A 24,510-nucleotide genomic window follows, 5' to 3' on the forward strand; every position below is an offset into this window, starting at 1 on the left:
TTGAAGAGAGTTTTAAAAATCAGCATAAAAGCATGAAAAAAAATCGACTGTAATGATTGATCTTTCACCTGCAGTTTTACCTTTATCCGAATGAAATGTTTTATTCTATTCAGGGTCTTGTGCATGCTCGCATGAAATGCATTACGGGAAGAAACGAAACCAAGAGAAAATCCCCAGCGTATATCAGGAGAACATGCAAATTCTCCACATAAAAGTCCTGCAAGTCAAAAGCAGAAATAAGGATGTTCTCAACCACAGCTAGCCTATTTATCTAATTTTTTATTTTTTATTAAATATACGAACAGATCTAAGTGTAGCTTACATTAGAAACATCATAATAAAAGGTATCTCATCAATATTTTGTAAATTCGTATGGGTAATGTGTGCTTAAACAAAATTGGTGAGGCATGAGTAAACTTCAAATAATCCCTCTCCTATACTGTTTCTCCATTGTGAGATCAATCAAGGCTTATCTTATCTTATCTTATCTTGATCTAATTCGAAGGTCAGATGGAGCCAATACCAGCTCACTAAAGGTGGAGGACACATTGGACAGGTTGCCCATACATCAAAAAAATATTTTCCTAAAACTGACTTAATATTTTTTAAATCATCACAGGGGTCTTAATGATTGTGATGGCCAATACTATCTGTTACTCCCAGGACGTTTGGCTTTGTTTCTGGTTTTAATGGTGTACATCACAATTAAAATACCAACAAAAAAAGTAAAAAAAATAAAAAAATAGAAAATATAATTAAAATAAGACAAAATATCAATTATCATCAGCATCATCAATTTTAAAAAATAAAAATTTTCATTGGATTTAATTGTATTTTTGCGATGCACTTCCACTCCTGGACAGGTGGTGGCAGCAGACTCCACAGCATAGAGTGAGTTACCGCTCCAAAACAACAGAAGAAAGCCAGTCAATGTTTACATCGACCTGCGTTATAAAAGCGGAGGACATTTGTGCCGGTTTAAGGCGAGTTAAACTACATTTTTCTTGATTTTCATCTTAAGATCGTGGAACCTTTCAATGTTTCGGACTACAGCTCATAGATTACACTTAAAAACATTTGACGACGTGCAGATTGAACAAGTTGATGACATCTATGAACCTGACATGCGTCATATGACCTGCCAGCACTCGTAAACTGCAGTAGTGAAGAGGTTCTTCAGCTTGGATGTTAAAGATTTACATATTTTGTTAAACATCGAACTGCTGCTGTGGACTTGGTCACCTTTTGTAGACTGTGTTCATATCGAATGCAGCATTACAAAACCAGAACTGTCAACCGCTGCAGACGTTTGTTTTGAAACCTGTAGAGATTACAAAGGCATTTTAATCTAGAAGATTCGTATTCAGTCTCATTGTTTCCTCCTCCAGGACCCATCCTAAGATTGCTGTTGAAAACTGAGGCTATTTCTCAATCATGGAGGCTCACCTAAGTTTCCTCAATCCAGAATTTAGTGGATTTTCTGTGACTCTGAGCCTCTTCCTCATTTTTCTTGGGCTCCTTTACTGGTAAGTAAAAATCTACGAGTCTGTTTGTGTTGCTGTGCCAGAAATTAAACCAGTCCTGAAGTCTGCTTTGAAACAAAGTGTTTGATATCCAATGTTGATTCCTTTTTTCCTTCAGGTATTCAGTGTACCCCTTTTCAGTCCTGTCTCGATGTGGCATCAAACATCCAAAGATAATTCCTTTTTATGGCAACTTGTTCATGTTTCGAGAGGTAAGACACTGTGGATCATCTCTGCTGCTGGTTTATGTTGTTGCACTTGTAAACAAAACAAAAAGAGTTGTGGCAGTATGACCCATATATCACTTATTTTCAATTGTTTGAGACGTCGTCTAATGTGCTTTTTCAGGGTTTTTACAAACCCCTCAGTGAGCTTATAAAGACACACGGCAGAGTCTGTGGGTAAGAAGAAATATTTCACACTGGCATTTGAGATTCATCGGCTATCCAGTCGTCGTTGGCTGACGTTACCTCCGTGGTCATGTGGCACACATGGTGTATTTCAGGTATTATTTAGCCCGGAGACCGGTGGTGGTGGTTGCAGACCCGGACATGCTCAGACAAGTTATGGTCAGGGACTTCAGCAGCTTCCCGAACAGAATGGTGAGAAGACGGCAAAAGCCTGTGGCATGCAGCACATGCTTGAGTTGATACCGAAGATGCGTATATTCCTGTCTTTCTTTGCAGACTCTTCGGTTTGCCACCAAGCCCATGTCCGACTGTCTCCTCATGTTGAGGAACGAACATTGGAAGAGAGTGCGCAGCATCCTCACGCCGTCCTTCAGCGCTGCGAAGATGAAAGAAGTGAGACGATACTCCTTTGATAATTTTGTAGCTGCTACCAAGAGCAGTTTAAAAAAGCTGGGGCTGAATCGTCATGTTTCTGCTTGGTCGTAGATGGTTCCTCTTATCAACACAGCTTCCGACGTCTTGATGAACAACTTGAATGCTCACGCTGAATCAGGAGAGGCTTTCGATATCCACAAGTAATCACAAAATCAGTCAGCAGAGGTTACGCTTCATCCGTTTCTGGGTTCTCGATTTCTATTTATTTGTGTGTGTGTGTGTGTGTTTGTGTCTCTTCCAGGTGTTTTGGTTGCTTCACTATGGATGTCATCGCCAGCGTGGCGTTCGCGACTCAGGTGGACTCGCAGAAGAACCCAGACGACCCATTCGTTCGCTACGCACAGACGTTCTTCTCCTTTTCTTTCTTCAGGCCCCTCTTCTTGTTTTTCAGTCAGTTCAAACTATTTTCTCGCATTTTGACAGATTTTCCACAGCACATTCATATTAAAACCTCTCATCTTCACAAATACTATTTGTATGTCACAATTTAAAATGCAAAAAGTGCAGAATTCAGTTGAGGATTGTCCCTTTAACAGGGTAAACTTTGTCTTCATGCCTTTGTCTGAAACTGGTCTTTCAGGTTGCATTACAGATCTGCTATCTTGTATACTTATGTGTCCAGTTGCATTTCCTTTCATCATGGCTCCGTTGGCAAAGTTCATACCCAACAAAAGACGAGATCAGCTGAATCAATTCTTCATTAAGAGTATTCAGAGGATCATCCAGCAGAGGGAGGAAGAGCCTCCTGAGCAGGTCAGCCTCACCTACGTTGTCACAATTTCCTCTCGCACTGATATTTCACCTTTTTGTTTTGTTTTTTTATTTAATCCTTGTAGAGGCGCAGAGACTTCCTCCAGTTGATGTTAGATGCTCGGACCAGCAAAGAGTGTGTGTCTTTGGAGCACTTTGACGCAGCAAGCCACGCCGAGGTCAGTCAGGGGAACCAGCACGCGCACACATCCTCCGACCAGGACGCCAGCCAGCCTCACGCACCGGAGCCAGCCGCCAGGCGCTCGCAGAAAAAGACGATGACGGAGGATGAGATTGTGGGTCAGGCTTTTGTCTTCCTTCTGGCGGGCTACGAGACCAGCAGCAACACATTAGGATTCACCTGCTACCTCCTGGCCTTACACCCCGAATGCCAACGCAAAGTACAGGAGGAGGTGGATGATTTCTTCACGAGATATGTGAGTGGGTTGCAATCCGGTGGCTTTTTTTTCTTCCTTTTTCTTCCCTTTATTTGTTCGATAATGACATCAGATGACGCCTTCGCTTCCTTGTTTTTAAGAGCTCACCAGATTACGCAAACGTGCAGGAGCTGAAGTATTTGGACATGGTTGTGAGTGAAGCGTTGCGTCTCTACCCTCCAGCATTCAGGTAAATGAATTTGATAAAAAAAATTAAGCCATTGTGCAGGTGTGTTTGGATATTTCCATATTCTCTACTGCCTAGTCCAGTTCAGGTGCTGCGAACGTCTCCGTCTTCACCTTCATCTTGGGAAGCCTCTAAATCAAGCGGAGTCTGCTACTTGGACACCTTGACAACACGGGTTTTCTTTGCCCTCGGGCTGGACTGACAGACTGTGACATGCCTTGATGGCTGCACAGCTTCCACGCCAACAGGTGTATTTAGGCATAAATCTGAAAATGCACAGTGTCGGGGCACAAATCTCCACACGGCACAATTTTCCCCCAGTGACATTAGAAGTTCTGAGAGGCAAGAAAAACTCGCCACACACATGCATGCAAAAACAATTCTGCTAATTCAATTTAAATTCAACTCGACTTTATTTGTAGTGCACCACATACAACACGGCCATTTCTAGGTGCTAATAGCCCATTAATTTCTGTTCATTCAATTCAAAGCTGGAACTTATTTAAGGCCATGAGCTACAGGCTCAATTTCAACACATCAAACAACAGAGCGACGCATCAGCTGCTGGATCACGAGTCCAAATCCACCTTTGCTCACCAAGTCCATGATATAACTTCTTTGCGCTTGTACTGCCAATTTAATCCTGACCTGTTCTTTTTTCAAATGCAGGGTGGCTGTATGTTATAGTGGTTAACATATGTTGGTTTAAGATATTTTGTAGTTCTAGCAACACGAGACTGAATGTTTTATGCCTTCAAAGATGTAAATGTAATAAAAATCCACTGTGATCTACAAGTTGTAAAAACAAAACCCATGGTGAACTGAGGTAGGATATTGTTTAATTTGCTGTTCTTTTATTAAAATTTCAGGTTCGTCATGTTTTGTAAAAAGACAGTTCAATATATGTGAACTTCATATCAATACTTCTTTGCAGTAAAACACAAGATTTGTGTTAAAGAACATTTGAAGCTGCATTAATACCAACTACTGCACAGTCGCCAGCTGAATAGAAGCATGTAGGATTCCTTTTGTGTAAATAAGTGAAAGAAAGTTTAAAAAAAAATAATCTACACTGTAAACTTTTTTTTTTGTTTCCTTCTTGACTAGATTCGCACGGGACATCGACCAGGACTGTATCGTGAACGGCCAGTTGCTTCCAAAAGGAGCGATCCTGGAAATCCCTGCAGGTTTTCTTCACCGTGACCCGGAGCACTGGCCAGAGCCCGACAAGTTCATCCCTGAAAGGTCTTTAAATTCTGCCCATATCGACATGTAGAGCTACAGATTTACAGAGGATTTAACCAGAGTGCTTCTAATTTTTCCAACAAAAAAACCCCCTCTATATCCCATTTTCTTTTTCTCAGGTTCACACCAGAGGCTAAAGCTAGTAGACATCCTTTCGTATACTTGCCCTTTGGAGCCGGGCCGCGCAACTGTGTGGGAATGAGACTCGCGCAGCTGGAAATCCGAATGGCTTTGGTGCATCTGCTTCACGGGTTCAGCGTCACGGCCTGCTCCGAGACCCAGGTGTGCTTTAATGCATTTACAGAAGAAAGCTGTGCGTCTCCCTCAATGTAGAATGGATCGATTTTTCAGTTGTCGCCATTAATTTCATGAAAATTAAATAGAAACTATAGATTGGGATAACTGGAAATGTCTGCGCTTATTAAATATTGGAATGTTTTTAGATTCTTATTATATTATTATTATTTGCGTGACCATTATAAAGAATAAAACTAAAATATTTCATGTGTAGTAGATCATAAATGATATATTTTTAAATGCATTTATTTTGAATGTTTAATTAAAAATGAAGACCAATGTAAAATTAGATTTTTTTTTTGTCCTGTAATGTGAATATCAGGTTACCAATATAATTATTTGTAATTATATTTTTAATGGAGTAAATCTAAACTGAAAATACCTTTTACTTTTTTTTTTTTCAGGTTCCCCTTGAACTGAAGTCATCAAGCACTCTCGGACCAAAAAATGGGATATTTGTGAAAATTGAAAAGAGAAACGTGGTTGCGGACCAACTGAATTCTCCATCTGAAATTTAAAAGTTCACCGTTATAGAGGGTGAGAGAAAATATGGTGGGAGCCATGCGGCAGCTTGTGACGGGTCACTTTTCGAAAAAAAATCTGTCCTTATTGTTTTATTTCTCGATTCATCGTTGCCGAGGATAATGACGCTGCTGTGATAAGTGACGAGCACCGAAGTGTCCGTGCTCTTCATACGTATCGTTAAACTCTGAATGATGTTATTCTTCCTTATGTCTTTTCATGAAATGGTTACAAGTATGCATTGTTAATAGTTTATACCAGGGGTGTCGTGGGTTAAAACCAGCCTGTAAGAGGCTCCAATCTGGCCAAATTGTAAAAATTTCAAAGAAAACATTGATTTTCAGATTTTGGATTGTGCCTTTTGGAATATTTCACCTTATTTTGCACCAGCAGGTTTCATTAAAATTGGCTTTATGTTGAGATTATAACAATTTTTGGTCTTAATTATTTTTTGCGAAAATTGAAAATTTTCCAACTGCGCCACAACAAAGAAAACTTAAAATTTTAAGGATATTTTGGCAAAATTTCACCAGTCCAGCCCAGTAAAGAACACATTGAGCTGCATGTGGCCACCTGAACTAAAATGTGTTTGACACCCCTGATTTAGACTGTGGCGGCGCAATGAGATTATCTACAACTTATTCTGTGACTGAGGAGCTTCACCGTTACTGTTTAATTCACCACATCATGTTACACACCAGCAGCATCACAGGATTCCCTGGGAAGTATGTTTAACAATCATTCCATGGATCAGTTTGCGGAGGAATTAAGTATAATGCATCAGTTTATTTAACCAAATAGATTATTTTTTTTTAACTGCATCCATGTTTTTGTGTAAAGGATGGATCTTCTCAAAGGAAAAGTTTGCTGAATATCTTCAAGTTTAACGCTGCTAACAAAGAGGAAGAGGTGAAGTAATAAAAGGAAATGACTTTTAGAAATAAAATTTTCTCCAGACTAGGATTTATTTTTTTCTGGTTACTTTGTTTGTACACATCATTACGCCTATTAAAGTGCTCCAGGATTTTAAAAAGGAGAACGTTTGCACATTTGATTCAGTTGATTATTACTTTTGCACGATTGAGAACATGCAACAGACTTGAATGTATATTTCCTGACTGATAATTGTACACAATCTATAATTCTTTTTAAAATTATGTATATTTGAAGTGTGAAATAACTGTTGCTGAGATTCTTGTAGACTATATACATGATAGAAACAAAGCTGGTAAAATCCAATGTTTTTCCTTGTTTATTTTTTTTATATAAAGTTTCTTTGAAAAAAAATGTCTTGTGTCCGTGGGCTTGTTGTTCAGGTATCTTATCTATGTCAAGTCATTTTATGCACGAAATAAGAAGGAAATGAACTCAAAAACAACAAATATTCTTCAACCTCTTCAACCAGCCGAATACAGTCGAAGGCTGCCATTTACAATAACCACTTGCCCTCAAATGCATCTTTATAAACAGTGGGAAGAAACCAAAGACTCAAGGGTGCAAAGAAAAGCCCACAAACTGCAACACGGATTCAAACCTGGGACGATCGCTATGAAGCAGGAGTGCAGACCACGATTCCACAGTGCGAGTCGGTACTAGAAAGGTAATTCACAAGAGTGAGAAATGGTTGAGTGCTCCAGCAACGTAGTCCTTCCCACGGTACAAAAACATGCACTTTTGGTTCAATTGCCGAAGTTATATCCAATTGTCCACAACGTACCACAATGAAGGATGTACCATAGTAATGCAAAGGCAATTTTTTTATTTTGTGACACATTAACTCCCTGTCTGAACATGTGATCTCCTTTCATGCTTCACAATAAAAGTCCAGCCAGTCACATACAAGCAAGTCTGTCCTGATAACAGTCCAATCGAGTCGTCTAAAACAATGTTTGAACACCTTATCAGCTAGTAAAATATATCTTGGCATTAAAATCAGCTCTACTCGTGACCTATTGATTTGTGAATGCATCTGTAATAACCATGATGCAACAACAATGCAAACTATTAATAAGCCCACAAGTTACCAGCAAGCAAACTGAAGAGAATGGGTATTTTTTGTTTTGTTTTTCTCCTCTTTGGACTCAAGAGTACTTGATGAGGTACTCCGGATAAATCTGCTGTTTTTCAAAGATGACATAGATGCTGGGGTCGCTCTGGGAGTCCACGCAGCTGTCGTAGAGATCCCTGCCGCTGCCTTTCGCCGGCGGCCGGACGTAGCTGCTGCTCCCCCTGGTGTACTCCCCGATCAGCACCAGGGCAACGAACATGGTCTTGTTGAGGCCCGACGCCTTCGCGTATCGGTTCGAGTAGGAGGAATCTCTGGCAAAGTAGCTCCCTGAAAGATCACGTGGTTGTATTTGAAAATTTTGATTAAGAAACTTCTCAGGGTTGCAAATATTGGGTGTTTGACAATAAACGAGAAATGTATTAAGAGAAGCACACTGGTGTTTCACCGCAAATTAACCTCACATGCATGTTTTAGGACCGTTCTTAATCAGAACTGACATCTATTTTTTTTTTTTTAATATTGCTTTGGAGCCGCTTTAAATAAATGTAATTTCATAAATATAAAAATTACAAATGGAAGCTTTGAAAATGATGTGAAGTGGAATACGTACAGCATTTGTAGGCAATAAATACAGTAAGATTTTCATTTGTGCGGCGCGAGTTTGGAGTGAAAAGTTGGCAGCCGGCGCAAGAAAAAAATAATTCCCCCTGAACTGACCTTTGCCGTACGCCGTGCCGTGAACGCCACACATCCTCCAGTCGAAGTTTTGCTCGCAGATGGCCTCGATCAGGGACTCGTCCGTCCCGTGGAACAAGTACTTCTCATTTACAAGCTGTCCTCCGTTTCTCTTCTTCATCTGCTCTTTTTGCCTGGGAAAAAAAAAAAAAGAAGAAGAAGAAATTAAATTTCACATAAAGTTGTGCTTTAAGTGCCCAAAATGTCCCCGTCTGCTTCGGGCCAGCGACTTTACCACTGAAAGACTTTCCACAGAGACGGGTTTTGGATCCGGTGCATGCTGTTGATCTTATTCTGAGGCAGGGTGCGCTTGAACAGCATCTCAATCATGCCGTACTCCTTCACCGATTGGGCGAGAGGCACGAGCTTAAAAGACGAGAGAACGCACGGCGGATTTTCACATAATCAGTGACAGGAATACATATTGGTTCCAGTGTTCATGATGAAAAAGTCAAAGAGAAAGATACCTTGTATCCAAACTCTGGCAGGGCGGTCTTATCCCAGGTGGGGGGGACCATTTCTGCTGTGGACGAGCTCGAGCTCTGTAATGACATGCTACAAAGAAGAATATCAGTAAATCTCTGAGAAATGCAAAGAATAAACATTTAGAACTGGGAAAGCAAAAAAAAAAAAAGGAAAATTACCCCTTCAGCTGAACTTCGACGTCAGCGGTCGACAAAAATCGAGGCCTCCTCCTAACTTCCCTTTTGGTTTTGTGTTTCACATTCTGCTGATACATCTTCTGGGTGCCCGCTGCATCTTTGAAGTACAGCACATACTGCTGTTGGCCGGCACTAAAAGGGATCTCGCCGTCTCTGTCCGCCAGGTATATATTCTCCAGGGTTTGAGAGGTGACGGCTGCCGGCGCGTCGCCGTCACCCTGCAGGGCGAGGAGAAGAGGAAAAAACTGATTACAAAAGGTTTTTAACTGTTTATATATAAACAGATTTCAGAAGACATCTGAAATCTAGATTCACATCATGTTAAAGCATGTCTATCTTTATTTTCCAAGCAGTTTGCTTGGAATTTGTACAAAAATTAAATACTGAACGAATTGAAAAAGGGTGACGACTGGGAAAAAAAAGCAGGTTGTACCAAGAGATTGGAAGTAAGAGAAGAGGGACATTAGGAGAATTAAAAAAACAAAGCAAATACAAGACTGAGCTGACTTTTTCCATTGGTGCAATAAGACCAATCATTGCCTTCGCCCGTTGAGGGAAGCTAATGTTTTTGCCTGCGTGTATTTATTTATTTATTGGTTTGTATGTATGCATTTGACCAACTTTTCACACAAACCATTATCCTGTCCAGTAGATTACATTTTTGGATGTCAATGGCTAAAAGTTTCCGAATAAATCACAAAAAGCTGTGACCAAAATGTCCCATACAAAGCAGATGGGAGAGGCAGCTCATGGAGAATAGCAAAGGAGGCTGGCGTCTGTTGCCATGGAGACACTTCCTTCTCAGTGTTTCACACAGCGATGTTGCTACCTGACCTAGCGAGTTAGCATCGACATGAGCTAACACGCGAGTGAAATGCAAACAAATGTGCTGTTGACAAATGTGCTGTTGACAAATGTCTGTGGTCAGGGGACAACATTTTCTGACGGACCAATGAAGTGCAAGTAAAACTCTGCTGCTCAATGATTGATTAATGTTGAATGTTGAGCAGTCACTCTACTGAACTCTCACCCCATCAAAGCACGTTAATGGCACTTAGTCCATTAAATGTAATATAATGTAAATTTTAGCAATAGCAACTTCACACTGTTCCCTATTTATTTATTATTTATATATGCGAGTGTGTATGTGTATATAATATCTGATACTTGCGATATTGCACTTCTGGTTAGATGCTAAACTGCATTTCCTTGCATTTGTAATGACAATAAAGTTGAATCCAATCTAATCTAATATGCGTTTTGACCAATTTTTACACTGTGTTGAAATTGGCATAACATTCCGTTTGTGCGCTGCGGTCCACCGTTGAGGCTTTTTGACGTTGCGTTGGCCCTTCCGGGCCACCGTATCGCACCACTTCCAGAAGTCCTTCTCTATATAATGTGATTTATTTCGCAGGATCATGAAGTTTCCGAATGATGAGAGTTATCAAATGTGACGACTTAAAAATTAAAAATGTCCCAAAAATAAATGAATAGTGTGATGTCAGGAAAAAAATTATACTAATAATTATACTACACCTGGCCAAACTCCTGCCATGCCCCACTGTCATCCTTCCAGTACCAAACCCACTGCGTGGTAAGAATGAAGTGAGGGGGCTTTGAGACGGACGAGGCGGTGGATAATCGGCGAACTGGGATCCAATTGTACATCATCGTTGAGAAGTCGACGGCCGGCTCGGCAACAGGTGCGGAGCTGAGAGGAAAGTGAACAGCGGTCAAGTTTTATTTCTCAGTCTTGAATTGCATTAAAAATACAAATACAGCATCATAATTGGGAACCTTTGAAACTGCAGCAATCTGAGGAATAACGAGTTGGCCGACGACGGATCCGTGGCGCTCGTGTCCCGAGCCGGGTCACAGTACGCCTTCTCGATGTTCTCCATGTTGACCAGGTCCTTGTAGGTCACACCGTCACTGTCCAAAACCTGCCACCGGTAAGGGAGGTGCCAGTGGACACGGGCACACGTCTCTTTATAAACAAAAAAAAACAAAAAAAAGGATGGATGAAGATATATTCTGAACTTTACTGCTGAAGGGATTTTTTTTTTTCTAAAGTAATAATACCTTTGAACGTGCAGTGTCTCCGGATGAAGAAGAGGCAGATTTCATTTCGATCGGCATCGCTCGGGGGTTTGGCTAAAGTCACAGAAGCTTTGGGTGCCGCTGGATTCGCTTTGGACGGCTGGCAGGGCTGCGGTCGAGTCGGCACCTTCAACTCCGGCAAGGCTGCGGGAAAACACACGTTGAGCACCATCGGAAGACGCATCAAATCCTAATAAAACGCAAATAAAAGGTTCCATATTCACCGGGAACAGCAGCAGCAGCAGTTGGTCTCTTCAGTTGCCCCATGATGACAAACTTATTCCTGTAGATCTTGTGGAGGTTGCTGATGTTCTCCTGACTGTATCCTCGGAAAAGCTTCATCGCCTGTGCGTCAAGACAGTGGACTCTCCTGCAGTTGGCTCCAAATCGACAGTCGCCCTGGTAATAGTGCTGGCACATGTGGAGTTTGGTGCAGGAGGTGGTGAACTGGCAGGAGCCGTGAGGGCCATTGCCCTTGTTGTAATGCGAGCAGATCTAGAGGAGAGAGAAATCAAAACTCACATTTTTTTTTTTTTTCCTCGTCTTCCTACTGCCACTTCTGCATGCAGCCGGAGCCACTTGAACCCACCTCGGGGAGCAGATAAGGATCATTCTGGAGCAACAGCTGGAACAGTTGTTTCGCCGTCAAATCCTGCAGACCGTGTCTCCTCAAAATCTCTGCGTTGTATGGAGTCGACAGACTATGGGAATTTTTACACTTTTGCCTGAAAGAGTAAAGACACTTGAATCAGTTTATTTTCTCTTTCTCATCAACATCTGATTTTTTTTTTGTCATGAATAGATACACACAAAATAAATGTACATCAAAGTATACACCCACCTATATTAGTTAGACATAAATACACACAATTAATACATGTCTCTTATTCATCATGTCTGAAAAGGGGTAGTAGGGAGTCAAACTTTTGAAATGTGATTATTTATCCCACTTTCTGAATCCCATGTATTAAATACAACGTAATGAAGAAGGTCATCTAATATAAGAAAAAAAAAATCCAAATATTTTTACTAGAGCAATACAGCATCATCATTTCACATCCACAAGTTAAATCTTTGGGGCGCTTTGCAGTTAAATTATTAATAATTTTGAAGAGAAAAGAAAAACAATGTGAGGGAAACGTTCTACCTTTTTTAAAAAACACTTTGTGGTCCAATAGAAAGACGCTAGGCAATATAAATATTACAGTTTATCGTTCCTCCATTCAGCAGTTTCTTCTGGAAATCTGCAAGTGGCTGCCCTCATGTGGTCAAAAACAAACAGTATGGAAAGTATTGTGGGTGAAAAATGTTTGAGCGCTTGTAAAGATGCATCCTTAAACACCAAACTTATTGCATCACTCACATCAAATGTTTGCAGTTACCTTTTTTGGCACCAACATGGGAATGAGGAAATTGGCTTGAACCAAAAAAAAAAAAAAGATAAGAAAACATCCCGGGATGAATCAACTATTGTGGGTGTGGTGGGCTTTAAAGTTTCGTTCAACCGGCTACTCTACCCTTATTAATTCATTTTGATAGTAATGGGAGCACGCAACCAAAACGAAAAAGAAACCTTGCGCACCTTATAAGCGACTAAGTTGGCCTGTAGTTGACCCAGAAACTAATCTTTTTAATGCGGAATAATTAAAGTGAAATAAAAAAAAAAAAAAAAAAGGAAAAGCTTTGTACTCACCCAAACGTGCACTCTCCGCAAACAAAATACCTGCACAGGTGTAAGCCATCGCAGCGCGCGCACGTCCCAGCCTTCCTCTGACAGAGGCGCGCGCCGGTTTTCGCCACGATCAGGCTGTCCGGTCGGATCAACTGACCTCCGGTCATCTGCTCTCCGCCTTCCTGGATGGCGATCTTCCCGTCGTCGAAGAGCACGGCCCGGAGGACGGACTCTGCCACCGTGAAACTCTTGGCGATCGCCTCGTCCAGCTGCCGGAAGTCCAAACTGCCCGCTTGGTCGCACAGAGTCTTGGTGACGAACTTGGAGATGACGGCTGTCATCCTGGACGCTTTTTATTCCCTTCTGGTGGAGAGAAACCTGCAGTGTTGCAGAGCTGAGAGCCACTCCTGAAGTCACAGCTGTTGTGTCGTTTCGTTTATCGAGAAATGAAACTGAAACTGGGCTGAAAACACCGGGGACACGCCCCCCGCCCAGCGGGGAGGTGCGCCCCCAGTGGTCAGGTCGGGGAACACTTATCACAAGTTTCTCCATAACTGATCTCCGACAAATTTAATTCCGTTTTTTTTTCTTTTGTCCATTTGTTTCTTAATATACATCACTATAAATACTGCTTCATTTCTTTTTGTGACATATTTTACTGTGTGTACTGAATGTATATTTGTTTCTATAGTTTTCCTTGTGTCTTTGTAAACGAGAACTGCTTCTCTATCTACCTTGTAAAATATAGGTGACATGATAAATAAATAAATACAAAGATGTCATGGCAAACAGCAGTAGTTCCTATTCTCCATTAACAATTTTGTTGTTTGAATCCCTGTTCACCCTAACACAACATGAAACGAATGAAAAGTTCAATATTTAGTCAAGTTTCAAAGTCAGACCCCCCCCCCCAAAAAAAAACAACAACATTATAATAAAAAGTCTGTTAACTACAAGTACGAAGATGAAGGCGCAAAAACCACCAATTCAACAATAAACTGGCTTTGCCTTTTGCCGTTGTGAATAATAATTTGCTCTTTGTGACTTTAAGAGACATTTTGACACAAGAAACAATTTCCAGTATACCATTTTATTCTAGAAAATGTTCACACATTTATTTTGAATAAGTAAAAATTAAAGGGTAAAATAGCATTCATCCAAATTTCCAAATTACTCTTTAGTGGTATCATTACAATATTGTACCAAATAAAACCCAAGACCGATTATACAATGATTAAAAACTTTAAAAGTCAGACTACTCCCCTACACCCTGATATAGGTCATTTTAAATGCTTATATGTTCAGTTTGAGATAATTACTCAACTATTGTGTATTAACTTCACGTCTCAATCACATGTGCTTTGTGGGAGTGCCATTCTAATCACACATCAGAGTGAGTAACTCTGTAATTTCAAAGTTTATCATGGATTAGTAATCAGTTACATAGAGTTACGTTACTGTAACCTAGGTAACTGTAAATGTTTATGTATATAATATTGTTGACCTAGTTCTTTATCATTATGTCACGTTGTTTTGGGATAGTGCGTTGTACAGAAGTACCTGAAGGCAACACCAGCCCCTAGCAACCACCGCATCCTAGCAACCGCGTGTCTTTGCGGACATGGAGAAGGACGCGCTCCTGGAGCTGGGAGACGGAACAAAGACCACACAGGAACAAATAGAACTCCTTCGCAAACGGATCGAGGAACTAAAGTGAGTATACTTTTTTTTTTCTTTAAACTTACCGTTACTTGTTTTTTGTTTTCTCCTGTTTGTACAACGCGGAGAGAATGGACACTTTTCTTAAACATTATTACAATTACCAAGAGCATGGACATACTCAATTTATTTGCATTAAGAAAAACTTTTCTTTTGGTTTCATCAGCATTTATAGATTATTGTGCCATCTGGTTGATTTATTTATTAGTGGACTTTCTATGCTAATCTTAATCTTATCCCCCCCAAGACTCTCCAATGCAACCCTCCTGGCAGAAAATGAGATATATGAGCAGTTTATTAGCCACCTGGATCCCCAGGACCTGGTGGCTCAGGCCGGTGCAGAAGGTCAAAGAACAACTGGGAACCTCCATCAGGAGGGTGGGGTGAGCATTGGTGCATTGACTCTCATGATACATGACTTTGTACTCACACGGTTTATTTTTATGGCTGCGATTAGAGACACTTCTACAGCGAGGAAAAAAACCCACTGAATTGTGAAAATGTTCAAATGGATAACATGACTGTTGAATAAGATAGATGCATATGTGCATTTCTTTGAACCCTTCGAATGAACTGTACATATACATTTTTATGCTTATAAATCGCAACATTGCCACATGTGGAGATAAAAACACACATTTTCCTTCAAGGGAGCAGGTAGGAGGCGTCGGTCCCGGTTCAACATGTCCGATCGCCCCCCGCCGTTGACCTCGGAACAAAAACTCTGTGTGGCTCAGACAGAAGTATTGGAATTACAACATGACCTGAAGAAGCTCAGAAAGAAATATGAAAGCACGCAGGACGGCCACAAGGTAAGAGCACACACATATTCCATAAATAATCTCATTTGTTTCTTACAAACTATAGTGTCGTCTGCACAGGAGTCTTTAGAAGAAGCAGAACTGTGTCTCACTGAGATGAGGAAGATGAAGAGCAGAGCGTCCAAACCGGCGAAGGACCAAAGATGGGAAAAGCTTGAAGAAGACAAGATTAAGGTTGAAATATTGATCTAACTGAGGAAGATGAACTTGTGTATGTCAATTAAATTTTTATATGTACGGCTGCGAATATGACACGGTCATCTCAAGGAGGAAAAACCCAACTGTTCCGCTCGGCGAGAATAGAACCGAAGCATGTAGAACAAGACTCGGGGACTCTCTGTTTCTGTGTCAGGCTGCGTAGTTCATAGCGATATATGATGACTGGAATACCGACTCACCTCGATGCCATTTCCAACCACTTTCGTCAAATTCTGTGGACGTCACAAACAGGCCTCGCTGCTGCGGACGCTTACCCAGAGAAACCAGGCCCTGAAGGAGCGCGAGAAGAAGCTCCAGCAGCAGCTCCAAAAGAAACAACAGATGGAAGTAGATGATTACGAGGTAAAAAGAGAAAACTCATTTAGAATGGTGTGCTCTATTTTCTGTAACCAAAGTTTCTGTGCATTTCTGTGCCTGTAGAGGCTCTTCATACCCTCAACTCAAGTTTTCACTAATTTCCAACCAAGTGACGAAGGCCTGCATGAGCTTCAGGTCAAGAGCTTTAAAGCACAACGTCTCCTTAACTCACACAAGGTAACTCCGCGAGACAGGTCATATTCGGTCATTTATGTTTGTGATCCGACTTCCTCTCTTTTGTTTTTATTTTTTTAATGCATCTGTGTGAGCAGGAAATGCTGCAGAAAGTGACTGCCGAGAGCGCAGACCTGGACGCGGCCATCACCAGAAAAAGGAAGATGCTCGCAACCTTTGAGAAGGAGATACGACGCGTTGAGGAGGTTTGATCGAAAGAGCCGGTTCCGTTCATTTTTTAAATTAAAATTTAACTGGAGCAACAAGAGACGTTAAACCTGTGAAATGAGGCTAATGCAGCTGATAAGGTTGATATATATAGTTTTGATATGCCTACAAAAAGACTCTTTTATGTTGCTTTCATGAATTTTCAATTACAATTTAGAATGGTATATTTTTCAATACATTTTTCGCTGCTTTGTACTGGATTTGAGCAGTTTATCCAGTTTGGCTCTTTCTAAAGCAAGTTTGTGCTGTTTTAGCACCCCCCCCCCTCCACTTCTTGTGGTTCTAGCAATTTTTTTTGGCTTTGTTACTGTGCGTTGGGTGAATTTGTACTTTCTGTTAATTATTAGTACTTGATATAATGGGAATTAACATTTTGCAAGTAATCGTTGATTCATGCATGTCCATTTTAATCACTGTTCGCTGTTTCACACCTGCAAGGCCACGAGTCTTTGTTCTTTGTACTCATGGGAAGACTTATTGAAACTGTACCACACTCCGAGACGTCTTCAAGGTCTCTGGCCTCCGGGCCGGGGAAATATCTTACCTGAGGAGATTCCTGCTTCCACTGTGAGAACCACATAGAAGCGTACTTACACACACAGGCCTGGGAACCAGTGTCAACCTGCTTTTTATATCTCTGGATGAGACTGTAACCACCTACTTTAACTTTGAATAAAACTGGGCAGCGAAGTGAAGAACTTGGCAGATCCATGAACTTCAGCTTAGGAGGTGATTTCATTTCTCTGCCCTTGTACAAGCTAATCGATTGTTTTGACTCTTTATTTCTCTTGATACTGGGGTTGTCTCTCCTCTCTCATTCTTGCAGGTTTTTCACCTAACACTGTGCCCTTTAAGAGTGAAGAGTCCTTTCAAAAGTGACTTTCTTGTATACATTGAAGAGCAATAAACTCAAATGTTTGTTGACATGTAAAAGAAAACTTGTGAAAGTTATAAAAACCTATAACAACCTTCAGGGACTTCAAAACACTCTCGTCCTCCTCTTTAAATCAGCCTTTGACCTGTAAATTAACTCAAAATCTGGCTTTCTTTTGCAATTTGTCCCTCCCCAGGAGTGTTTAAAAACAGAAGCCAAGAACAAGCGTCTGCGGCATCAGCTGGAAGAATACGGACCGGGTCCCGATCCCACGCAGTTCATTCTCCTCAAACAGAGACACAAGAAGCTCCAGAAGAGCGTTCGCACATGGGAGAGAAAGACCGAGATTGCCGAGGTCAGCATTTATCTGTTATCTACAAGAGTCGACTCCCCTGCTCTGCCAAACCAAAATCTGCCCGACGAAGTGTTGCGATGCCGAACATAAAACAATGGCATCCCGTTATTTTGTTTTTTCTTCCAGTTGGCCTTGACGTTGAACCCAAAACTACAGCAGAAGGCCAATGTGACTCCTGCCGACGGTGCCGAGGCCTCAGCTCAGTCCGACCAAGGACACATTCCAGTGAACTCCTTGCAAAACTAATAAAACAGTCTCACCGGATATCTTGGAAAATTCACTCCAATGTGTCCCAGCAAGAGTGGCACCAATATAACTTACCAATGGTGCATTGTGTTAGTGGAATCAGACAACATGGAGAGACAGTAGAGAAATTGAATTGTACAGTATTTTGAATAAACAAGGCAATGATAAATTATATCTGAAGTTACTTGATGTTAAAAAAAAAAAAAAAAAAAAGTCCACCTCAGACTGGATAAACTATCTCCTTTATTAAAAAGAAATCTCTGAAGGAAAGAACTCTAAACGTTATGTTGTTACATGCTTTATATACAGTTATGTACATAAAAGTGCAATGTCACAATGAGTAAGCCGTTTTATTATTGCCATTTAACCGTTTGGGGGGAAAAAATGGCATCATTTCTTACATTACATGTCTGAAGTTCCTCTAAAACATTTTTTCAAAGGCACTTTTACAAGTACACACTACAGATGTAGATATAACGCCACAGAGTAGCCTACAAGTCTACAGACGGCATAACTTGAGTCCCATACTGTGGATGATGTTACAGAGTGACGAAAGCACACACTTTGAATATACAACCGGCTTCATACTGTAGGTGGTTCACCTGTATCTCTGGATATTTATTCTACATCACATATTCTAAGTGATTTCTACCCAGGAACACAGCAAACATAACAAAAAAAAAAAAGGATTATAAAAATAATGAAAGTTAGTATTTTAGAAATTAATTAACCTTTTGATTATCTCACACACACACACACGCACGCACGCGCACGCACACACACACGCACACACGCACAGCATTTCTCAAGTCAAAAATAGTGTAAACCTGTTATTCAAATCATGTTTTTCTTCTAAATGTAATGACGCAAACCACTCATTCCACAGACATGCAAACCAGATTTATAGTACAGGGGATCAAATTAAAAAAAGAGGGGCAAAAAAAAAAGATACGTTTTAGCAATGAGGCTATTGCATTTTGAAATTATTACTTAGAAAGTCACGCATGCCATTCTCCATCCACACAGATCAGTCAATCCACAAAGAGAGCCTTCGCGTTAAGTATTTCCGTCATTCTCACCTGCTTGTTGAATAAAGACGACGCGTGACGGAAGGGTGAACGTATGAGGAGGCCTTTACACTAACAGTCATTAGGTCCATGGCTACTGGCAGCACTCACACAGGGCGCCGCCTTGACTCTATACAATTATTATCATTATGAAGTATCAACATCCATGCTTTAACTTAATAAACTCATGTCTTTGGGCAGATATAGCCAAGCAAGGCATAAAAGAAGAAACTATGGCATGTGGTCCACACATTATATCAACACGTGTTTGTCATTTCAACTTTTTCTTCAATGTTATATAAATGCAAAAAACAAAAAACAAAAAAAAAAGGCAATATTTTCCCTCCGCACATCACAAAATGTTGATGAATGTATTCAAAGTTAATGAAGAAGAAGTAGTGGTTTTATCCAATCATTGTTTGTCATTTCAGGCAATATAAGACAGCAAAAGCAAAAAACAAAACAAAAAAAAACAGGGTGAATTCAGAGGAGAGGTGATCACAACAGCCTTCAACCAAAACACAAGCTGCAGTTTACATGCCAGTGGAAAAAAAAAAAAAGAAGCATACCGGTGTCAGTACTGTTAACTTATTAACAGAGTACCATTCATAAATAAGTTGTTAAGGGCTCTTCTATCAGTCCACACCGTTTTGTTTTGTTTTTTTTGTGTTTTTTTTAAATTAATGTCCAGGTCGTCACGGCACCTTTTAAAGAACTGAATCTTTTTCAAATCAGTCACAACACACACACTCAGTAAGGCTATTAAAACTGCTCCACAAAACACTTTCACGGGCCCTTCTAGGTAAACTCTAGTAATAATTTAAAAAACCAAAACACAACCTGCTCTAGTTCTTTCTACTCTGACAGCGGCAGTTCTCATTGAGCTCTGATTCAGTGGTAAACAGAAAAGCTGCATGCACCATATTTTGTTCAGAGTTACACAGTCCGTTAAAGTCTGTAAACTAAAGTGTACAGTTCCTAACCCGTTGAAGGAAGCCTTCGTGATTTGTTGTTTAGAATTCATTTGTGAAAAGCTATTTGTTAGATATTAACCTATACGCACGTCGTACGTCTGCTTTGTTACTACAGATTTGTCTGGCCGACGACATCGGAACTCCGATTTCTCTCAGACGTTCCCTCAGAATTTTTGTCTTTCATCTTCAAAACCCCAACATGATGTCTAGTCTTGACTGGGTATTACACACCCTTTGATATTAGTAGTAGTTTGTTGAATAAACTGAGCCTTCTGGTTGAATTCTTTAAAATCTCTCCTCCTCCAAGAGGTTTCGTGGTGTGGCGCCGAAGGTGCTGGTCAGACTTGCATCACTGTGGCCTGGTCTGACCTCTTGACCCCTGCAGCCCCATTTGGACCTGATAAAGACGTCTGAGCCCTGCTTGTTCGAAGGGCCGGGGCTGTTTACTACGACCCCTCCAACATAAACTACTAATCACACCAGACAAACGCGGCTGCTCTCGGCTATTATGACGGCAGATTTGAGTCGCTCTGGAATTGCAGTGCTCTTGTACACACATTCTTACAGGATCCTCAGACTCATCCAAGGTCGTATGTGCACATCTGGCGTGTCACACCAATAATAATAATAATAATAATAATGACACAATCATCTCTGTAGAAGCTATTTGAAGCCGCGTTGCCACATTTGCTCAAACGTTACTCCAAAGCAGCTGAACCTCAACACCAAGAAGAAGGAAAGGAAAGACTCTACCCGTCCTGAACGAAGCGTTTGAGTCTCTCTATTGAGCTCAAACAAAAAGCTTTCTAGCTCGACTGCTATGTCTTTTCGGTGACAAGAGTCGCGGTGCAGCTGTGGGTCTGCTATTAATCCAGCTTTCTACCAGGTATCGGGCATCACAGAGGATGTGGATGAGGCCCCAGAAGTATATAAGGGAAGATGTGGTGAAGCCACCTCTCTTCGTCCCCCCCCTGGTCAATCCCCCTTTTTCCTGAATTACTTATATCTATAAGAAGGGCTTAAAAAAAAAAAAAAAAATCTCCCTTTCACAGTAAACTTCATCAGCAGACCAGAAAAAAAAAAAAAAAAAAGAATTCGTTTCACAGCCTCCGGGAGGTGGATTCAAAGTCTTTCTATTTTAATCGGAGGTTACATGGTGCAGGACTTGTCCAGCGGGTCCTGAGGAGATGCAGGAGGAGGCTGCGGGGCCTGGCTGGACTTGGGCAGGACCATGGGCTTGGGCCTCAGCGCGGGGGGTTTGAGCTGCACCCCCATGCGCGGCGCCACCACGGGCTTGAAGGTGCTCATGGCGTCGCTGGAGGAGCTGGTGCTGCGGCGGACGGGGGGCTCGGTGTTGGCGGTGGACCTCAGCATGACGCCGTGGATGGGGCTGAGGGACTCGCTGGAGCTGGCCGGCGTGGGACCGCTGGAGGGCTGCCGCTGCTCCAGGGTGTCCAGCACCACGTCGGGGGCGTGCTTGGCCGAGCTCTGGCGCTCCAGCTCGCGCAGCTCGTTCAGAGCAGTGTTCATGGTTTCCTCTATGTCCTGCAAGAGACAGACGAGAGGCTGCGTGAGAGACGTCGGCGGGATTTAAATGGTGGCAAAAACACACGCTGCATAAAAACACAAAACACTGGCAGCTGTTTAGGAAAGACGGTAATAATATCAATATTAATAATAACCCCATCTTGATTAACAAATGATTTGTAATTCAAGAAACACTGACTGGGTGGTAGCGTCCCAATTTCTTCCCATTTGATCTAAACTAATGGTTGAACATTTCTGACAATAGTCAAATATTTGTGGTAATGATAAAAACGTTACATTAAAGCTTACATATGCATACGAATGAAGGTATTGTTTGCACCCAGCAAGCATTTCTGATAGGCGAATTCGTCAGCAGGAAAATATTACACTGTGCTGCAACGTGGACACTTAAAATCTGTACAATTGAGCCTTGAATACACTTATTATGCAAGTAAAAATCTAAATTTCTGTCATTTTTTGTCATAAAATGTAAAGGCAGATGTATTTTCCAAGTTAAACATGCAGCGAGTGTCATTTTACAAATGTATTGCTTTTTAACAGATTATGGGCATGAAAACTTTCCCGAAACTGAATTTATTTAGAATTCCTATAAAGTAAAACACATTTTTTTTAAGGTATTTAAGCAAGTATCTTATGATTAGTAAATAGAAGTATGACCAAACAAGCCTAAAAAGCCAAAAACACAAGCTGTGTCCAAATGTAAACCAGCACAGAAGGCAAAAAAAATAAATAAAAATAAAGCTTCATGTCCATTGTCTTTGTTCCAATAAAGACCAAATCTTATATTATTTGATATGATTGGGAGTATGAAAATTTCTGTCATGATTGAAAAGCACAGCGAAAATAAAAACAATGGGCACTGCTATAATCACCAAAAAAAGTCCTTACTGGAGAAAAGATTTAAAATTGACAAGACAATAATAAAAAGAACCATAGACATAAGAGAATGGACAAAAGAGCTAAAAAAAAAAAGAAAGAAAGAAAAAAAAAGCAGGATGTATGTTAACAGATGTTCATTGAGACAGACATTTTCAAGAAAACATCAAGCGTGCGTCACACATGCAGAGGGATAGTGGAGGTCAACGCTCTTTACCAGCACTTCTCCCTCTGCATGCTCATCATTTAGAATCGCAACGGCGATGCAGAGATGAGCAGACCTGTTCATCTGAGCATGCTCCCAGTAGGCAGACAGACGTCTGAGCACAGTTTTGAAGTGACCTCTGGCTTTTTCACTATGGATCTCGACGAGGTGGATTTCATAGATTCAACTTAGCAGTACGCTATATCGTCAAATTTGAGCAATACAAAAATTATAGCGATATATAGATTTTTTTTTTTTTTTTTAAGTAAAGTTTAGCGCAAGCTTCTAATTGCGGAAAGTGTAATCCGAGTCCTTGTTTCGACCTATGCTCCCTGCTGTCTGCCTGCGAAGCTCGTCTTCCTGCGTGTATTTAGCACACGGACACACAGTTGCAGCCAGAGGAAGCAGAAGACAGGGACTGACTATGTTTTTACAGGGCGGGGCAGGGCTTTGATGGTGGAGGGAGCTGCGGTCGCGTCGCCGCTCGTCCCGCGCTGACCTGTGCGATGGTCTCCGGGTCCAGGGGCTTCCCGCCGTGGTGGTGGTGGTGGTGGTGGTGTTGGTGGTGGTGAGTGTCGGCGAAGCCCGTGTACTGGCCCGACGAGGTGGAGCGCCGGATCGGGGGGCTCTCCATCTTCTTCAGCGACTCGTGTCGGCTGATGTTGGTGAGGCTGCCGTGGCCGGTGCGCCGCCGCCTCTCGGGGCTGTCCATGGGCATGTGGTTGCGGCTTCGCAGCATGTCCCGCGGGCTGAAGTGGCCCAGGACCGGGGAGCCCATCTCCGGGGTCCCGCCGTGGCCTTGTTGGGAGGCGTGCACCATGCAGTGGACGTCGCTGGGGCGGGCGGGCGGCCGCCGAGACGGCGGGTCTGATCGTTTTCTATGCCTGCTGGGAAGAGAATGAGATGAAATATTAGTCGGCGGCAGGTGAAGCAGAAGAAGAAATGAGAGATTCGCCGTCATTGCAGAGGATACAACAAAATGGTGAAACCTGTGAAAATATGTCATATATATCTTATCACCCATTTCAAAACCAATAACTTCGTTTTTAGCATGGACTGCCTGACGGAGCCTCTTCACAGCCTTGGTGTGAATCGAATGCAACTGATTTAATGACTCAGGCCCTTTGATAGTTAAATATATGCAACGCTCTAATTTAAAACATCTGATAGCCGACTGGATTAGACTGAGAGCCCAAAGTGAATTCCCCTGATTCACTGAAAGCAGAGGCGGAGGAGACTGGCTATCAGCCAGAGGAGGGAGGAACACATTTCATCACAGACTCCCTTGGAGAAGGTGCAGCTGCCCCAGTAGTGGCTGTCCTCGGTCTGAACCTGCACCAGGACACACCACACACACCTCATCAAACAGACTCCCAACACAGAGCCGACGTAGGTGATCAAACGCAATTCCTTAATTGCCGATACAGATTCTACGTCAAGACGAAAGGCAATGGGTACATGTGGCCAATGTACACATTGTGTTTGCATGTTGGTTTGACTAATACGAAATAAACAGTCTCCGTTTCTGTGCTGTTCAGTATTCACTCTGGCTCCTACCTAGCCACGTTAGTCTGTCCACGGTTTGACTCCAGCCTGCTTGTGAGTTTCTGGCTCACCGTCGTATGTTTCTTTGCCACACTGACGGATGACTCATGTCTGAACCTTCCCTGCGTCACCCTTTTTGGTCCTCTACATGTTTCTTTGTCAATAATATTGTTAAATACTTATACAATTACACACCAGAGAGTTGACAACATAAAAAAAAAGAATCATAATAATATGAGGCCATCACTTTCTCATTTGTCTTACTTTGTAAAGTAGTGACAACATCATGTATTAAATCAATAACGTGTTGGGGCTG

At 41.7% G+C, this 24,510-nt stretch overlaps 3 protein-coding genes across 4 annotated transcripts in view; 1 reads left to right on the forward strand and 2 right to left on the reverse strand.

The window, feature by feature from the left end:
• Nucleotides 1-1,421: 1,421 nt before the first annotated feature.
• Nucleotides 1,422-7,344, forward strand: tbxas1 (thromboxane A synthase 1 (platelet)). Of its 2 annotated transcripts, XM_080505425.1 has the most exons (14): nucleotides 1,422-1,526; nucleotides 1,642-1,735; nucleotides 1,872-1,924; nucleotides 2,029-2,125; nucleotides 2,210-2,326; nucleotides 2,420-2,508; nucleotides 2,610-2,758; nucleotides 2,991-3,121; nucleotides 3,205-3,555; nucleotides 3,657-3,745; nucleotides 4,850-4,987; nucleotides 5,107-5,269; nucleotides 5,689-5,821; nucleotides 7,277-7,344. In XM_080505425.1, exons 1-13 carry the CDS (start codon nucleotides 1,435-1,437, stop codon nucleotides 5,800-5,802), a joined length of 1,677 nt encoding a protein of 558 aa, XP_080361551.1. In that variant the 5' UTR covers nucleotides 1,422-1,434; the 3' UTR covers nucleotides 5,803-5,821; nucleotides 7,277-7,344. The 2 variants fall into 2 exon arrangements, with proteins under 2 accessions (XP_080361551.1, XP_080361550.1); XM_080505424.1 differs by lacking the exon at nucleotides 7,277-7,344 and having other exon boundaries at nucleotides 5,689-7,247.
• Nucleotides 7,291-13,341, reverse strand: parp12a (poly (ADP-ribose) polymerase family, member 12a). Its single transcript, XM_080505423.1, has 11 exons — nucleotides 13,008-13,341; nucleotides 11,904-12,039; nucleotides 11,539-11,809; nucleotides 11,297-11,458; nucleotides 11,012-11,201; nucleotides 10,751-10,925; nucleotides 9,194-9,429; nucleotides 9,017-9,104; nucleotides 8,785-8,915; nucleotides 8,532-8,683; nucleotides 7,291-8,141 (listed from the first exon to the last, which is right to left on the reverse strand). Exons 1-11 carry the CDS (start codon nucleotides 13,325-13,327, stop codon nucleotides 7,888-7,890), a joined length of 2,115 nt encoding a protein of 704 aa, XP_080361549.1. The 5' UTR covers nucleotides 13,328-13,341; the 3' UTR covers nucleotides 7,291-7,887.
• Nucleotides 13,342-18,270: 4,929 nt separating this feature from the next.
• The window catches only part of srgap1a (SLIT-ROBO Rho GTPase activating protein 1a), an 82,232-nt gene continuing 75,992 nt past the window's right edge, over nucleotides 18,271-24,510 (reverse strand). Inside the window, 2 exon segments of the mRNA XM_080504851.1 lie at nucleotides 18,271-21,565; nucleotides 23,149-23,536. Of these exon segments, the coding sequence (XP_080360977.1) occupies nucleotides 21,170-21,565; nucleotides 23,149-23,536 (784 nt within the window). The 3' untranslated portion in view covers nucleotides 18,271-21,169.

This window comes from Blennius ocellaris (assembly GCF_963422515.1).
Source record: "Blennius ocellaris genome assembly, chromosome: 11".
Lineage (NCBI taxonomy): Eukaryota > Metazoa > Chordata > Actinopteri > Blenniiformes > Blenniidae > Blennius > Blennius ocellaris.

What these genes read in the sequence shown, in the direction of transcription:
- tbxas1 (XM_080505425.1), top strand. Translation starts at nt 1,435, where the DNA reads ATGGAGGCTCACCTAAGTTTCCTCAATCCAGAATTTAGTGGATTTTCT. An exon ending in ACTTGTTCATGTTTCGAGAG is followed by an intron (nt 1,736 to 1,871) that starts GTAAGACACTGT and finishes GTGCTTTTTCAG; the next exon opens with GGTTTTTACAAACCCCTCAG. An exon ending in CGGCCTGCTCCGAGACCCAG is followed by an intron (nt 5,270 to 5,688) that starts GTGTGCTTTAAT and finishes TTTTTTTTTCAG; the next exon opens with GTTCCCCTTGAACTGAAGTC.
- parp12a (XM_080505423.1), bottom strand. Translation starts at nt 13,327, where the DNA reads ATGACAGCCGTCATCTCCAAGTTCGTCACCAAGACTCTGTGCGACCAA. An exon ending in CATGGCAGGAGTTTGGCCAG is followed by an intron (nt 9,430 to 10,750) that starts GTGTAGTATAAT and finishes CTCGCCCTGCAG; the next exon opens with GGTGACGGCGACGCGCCGGC. An exon ending in CGGCACGGCGTACGGCAAAG is followed by an intron (nt 8,142 to 8,531) that starts GTCAGTTCAGGG and finishes GTGATCTTTCAG; the next exon opens with GGAGCTACTTTGCCAGAGAT.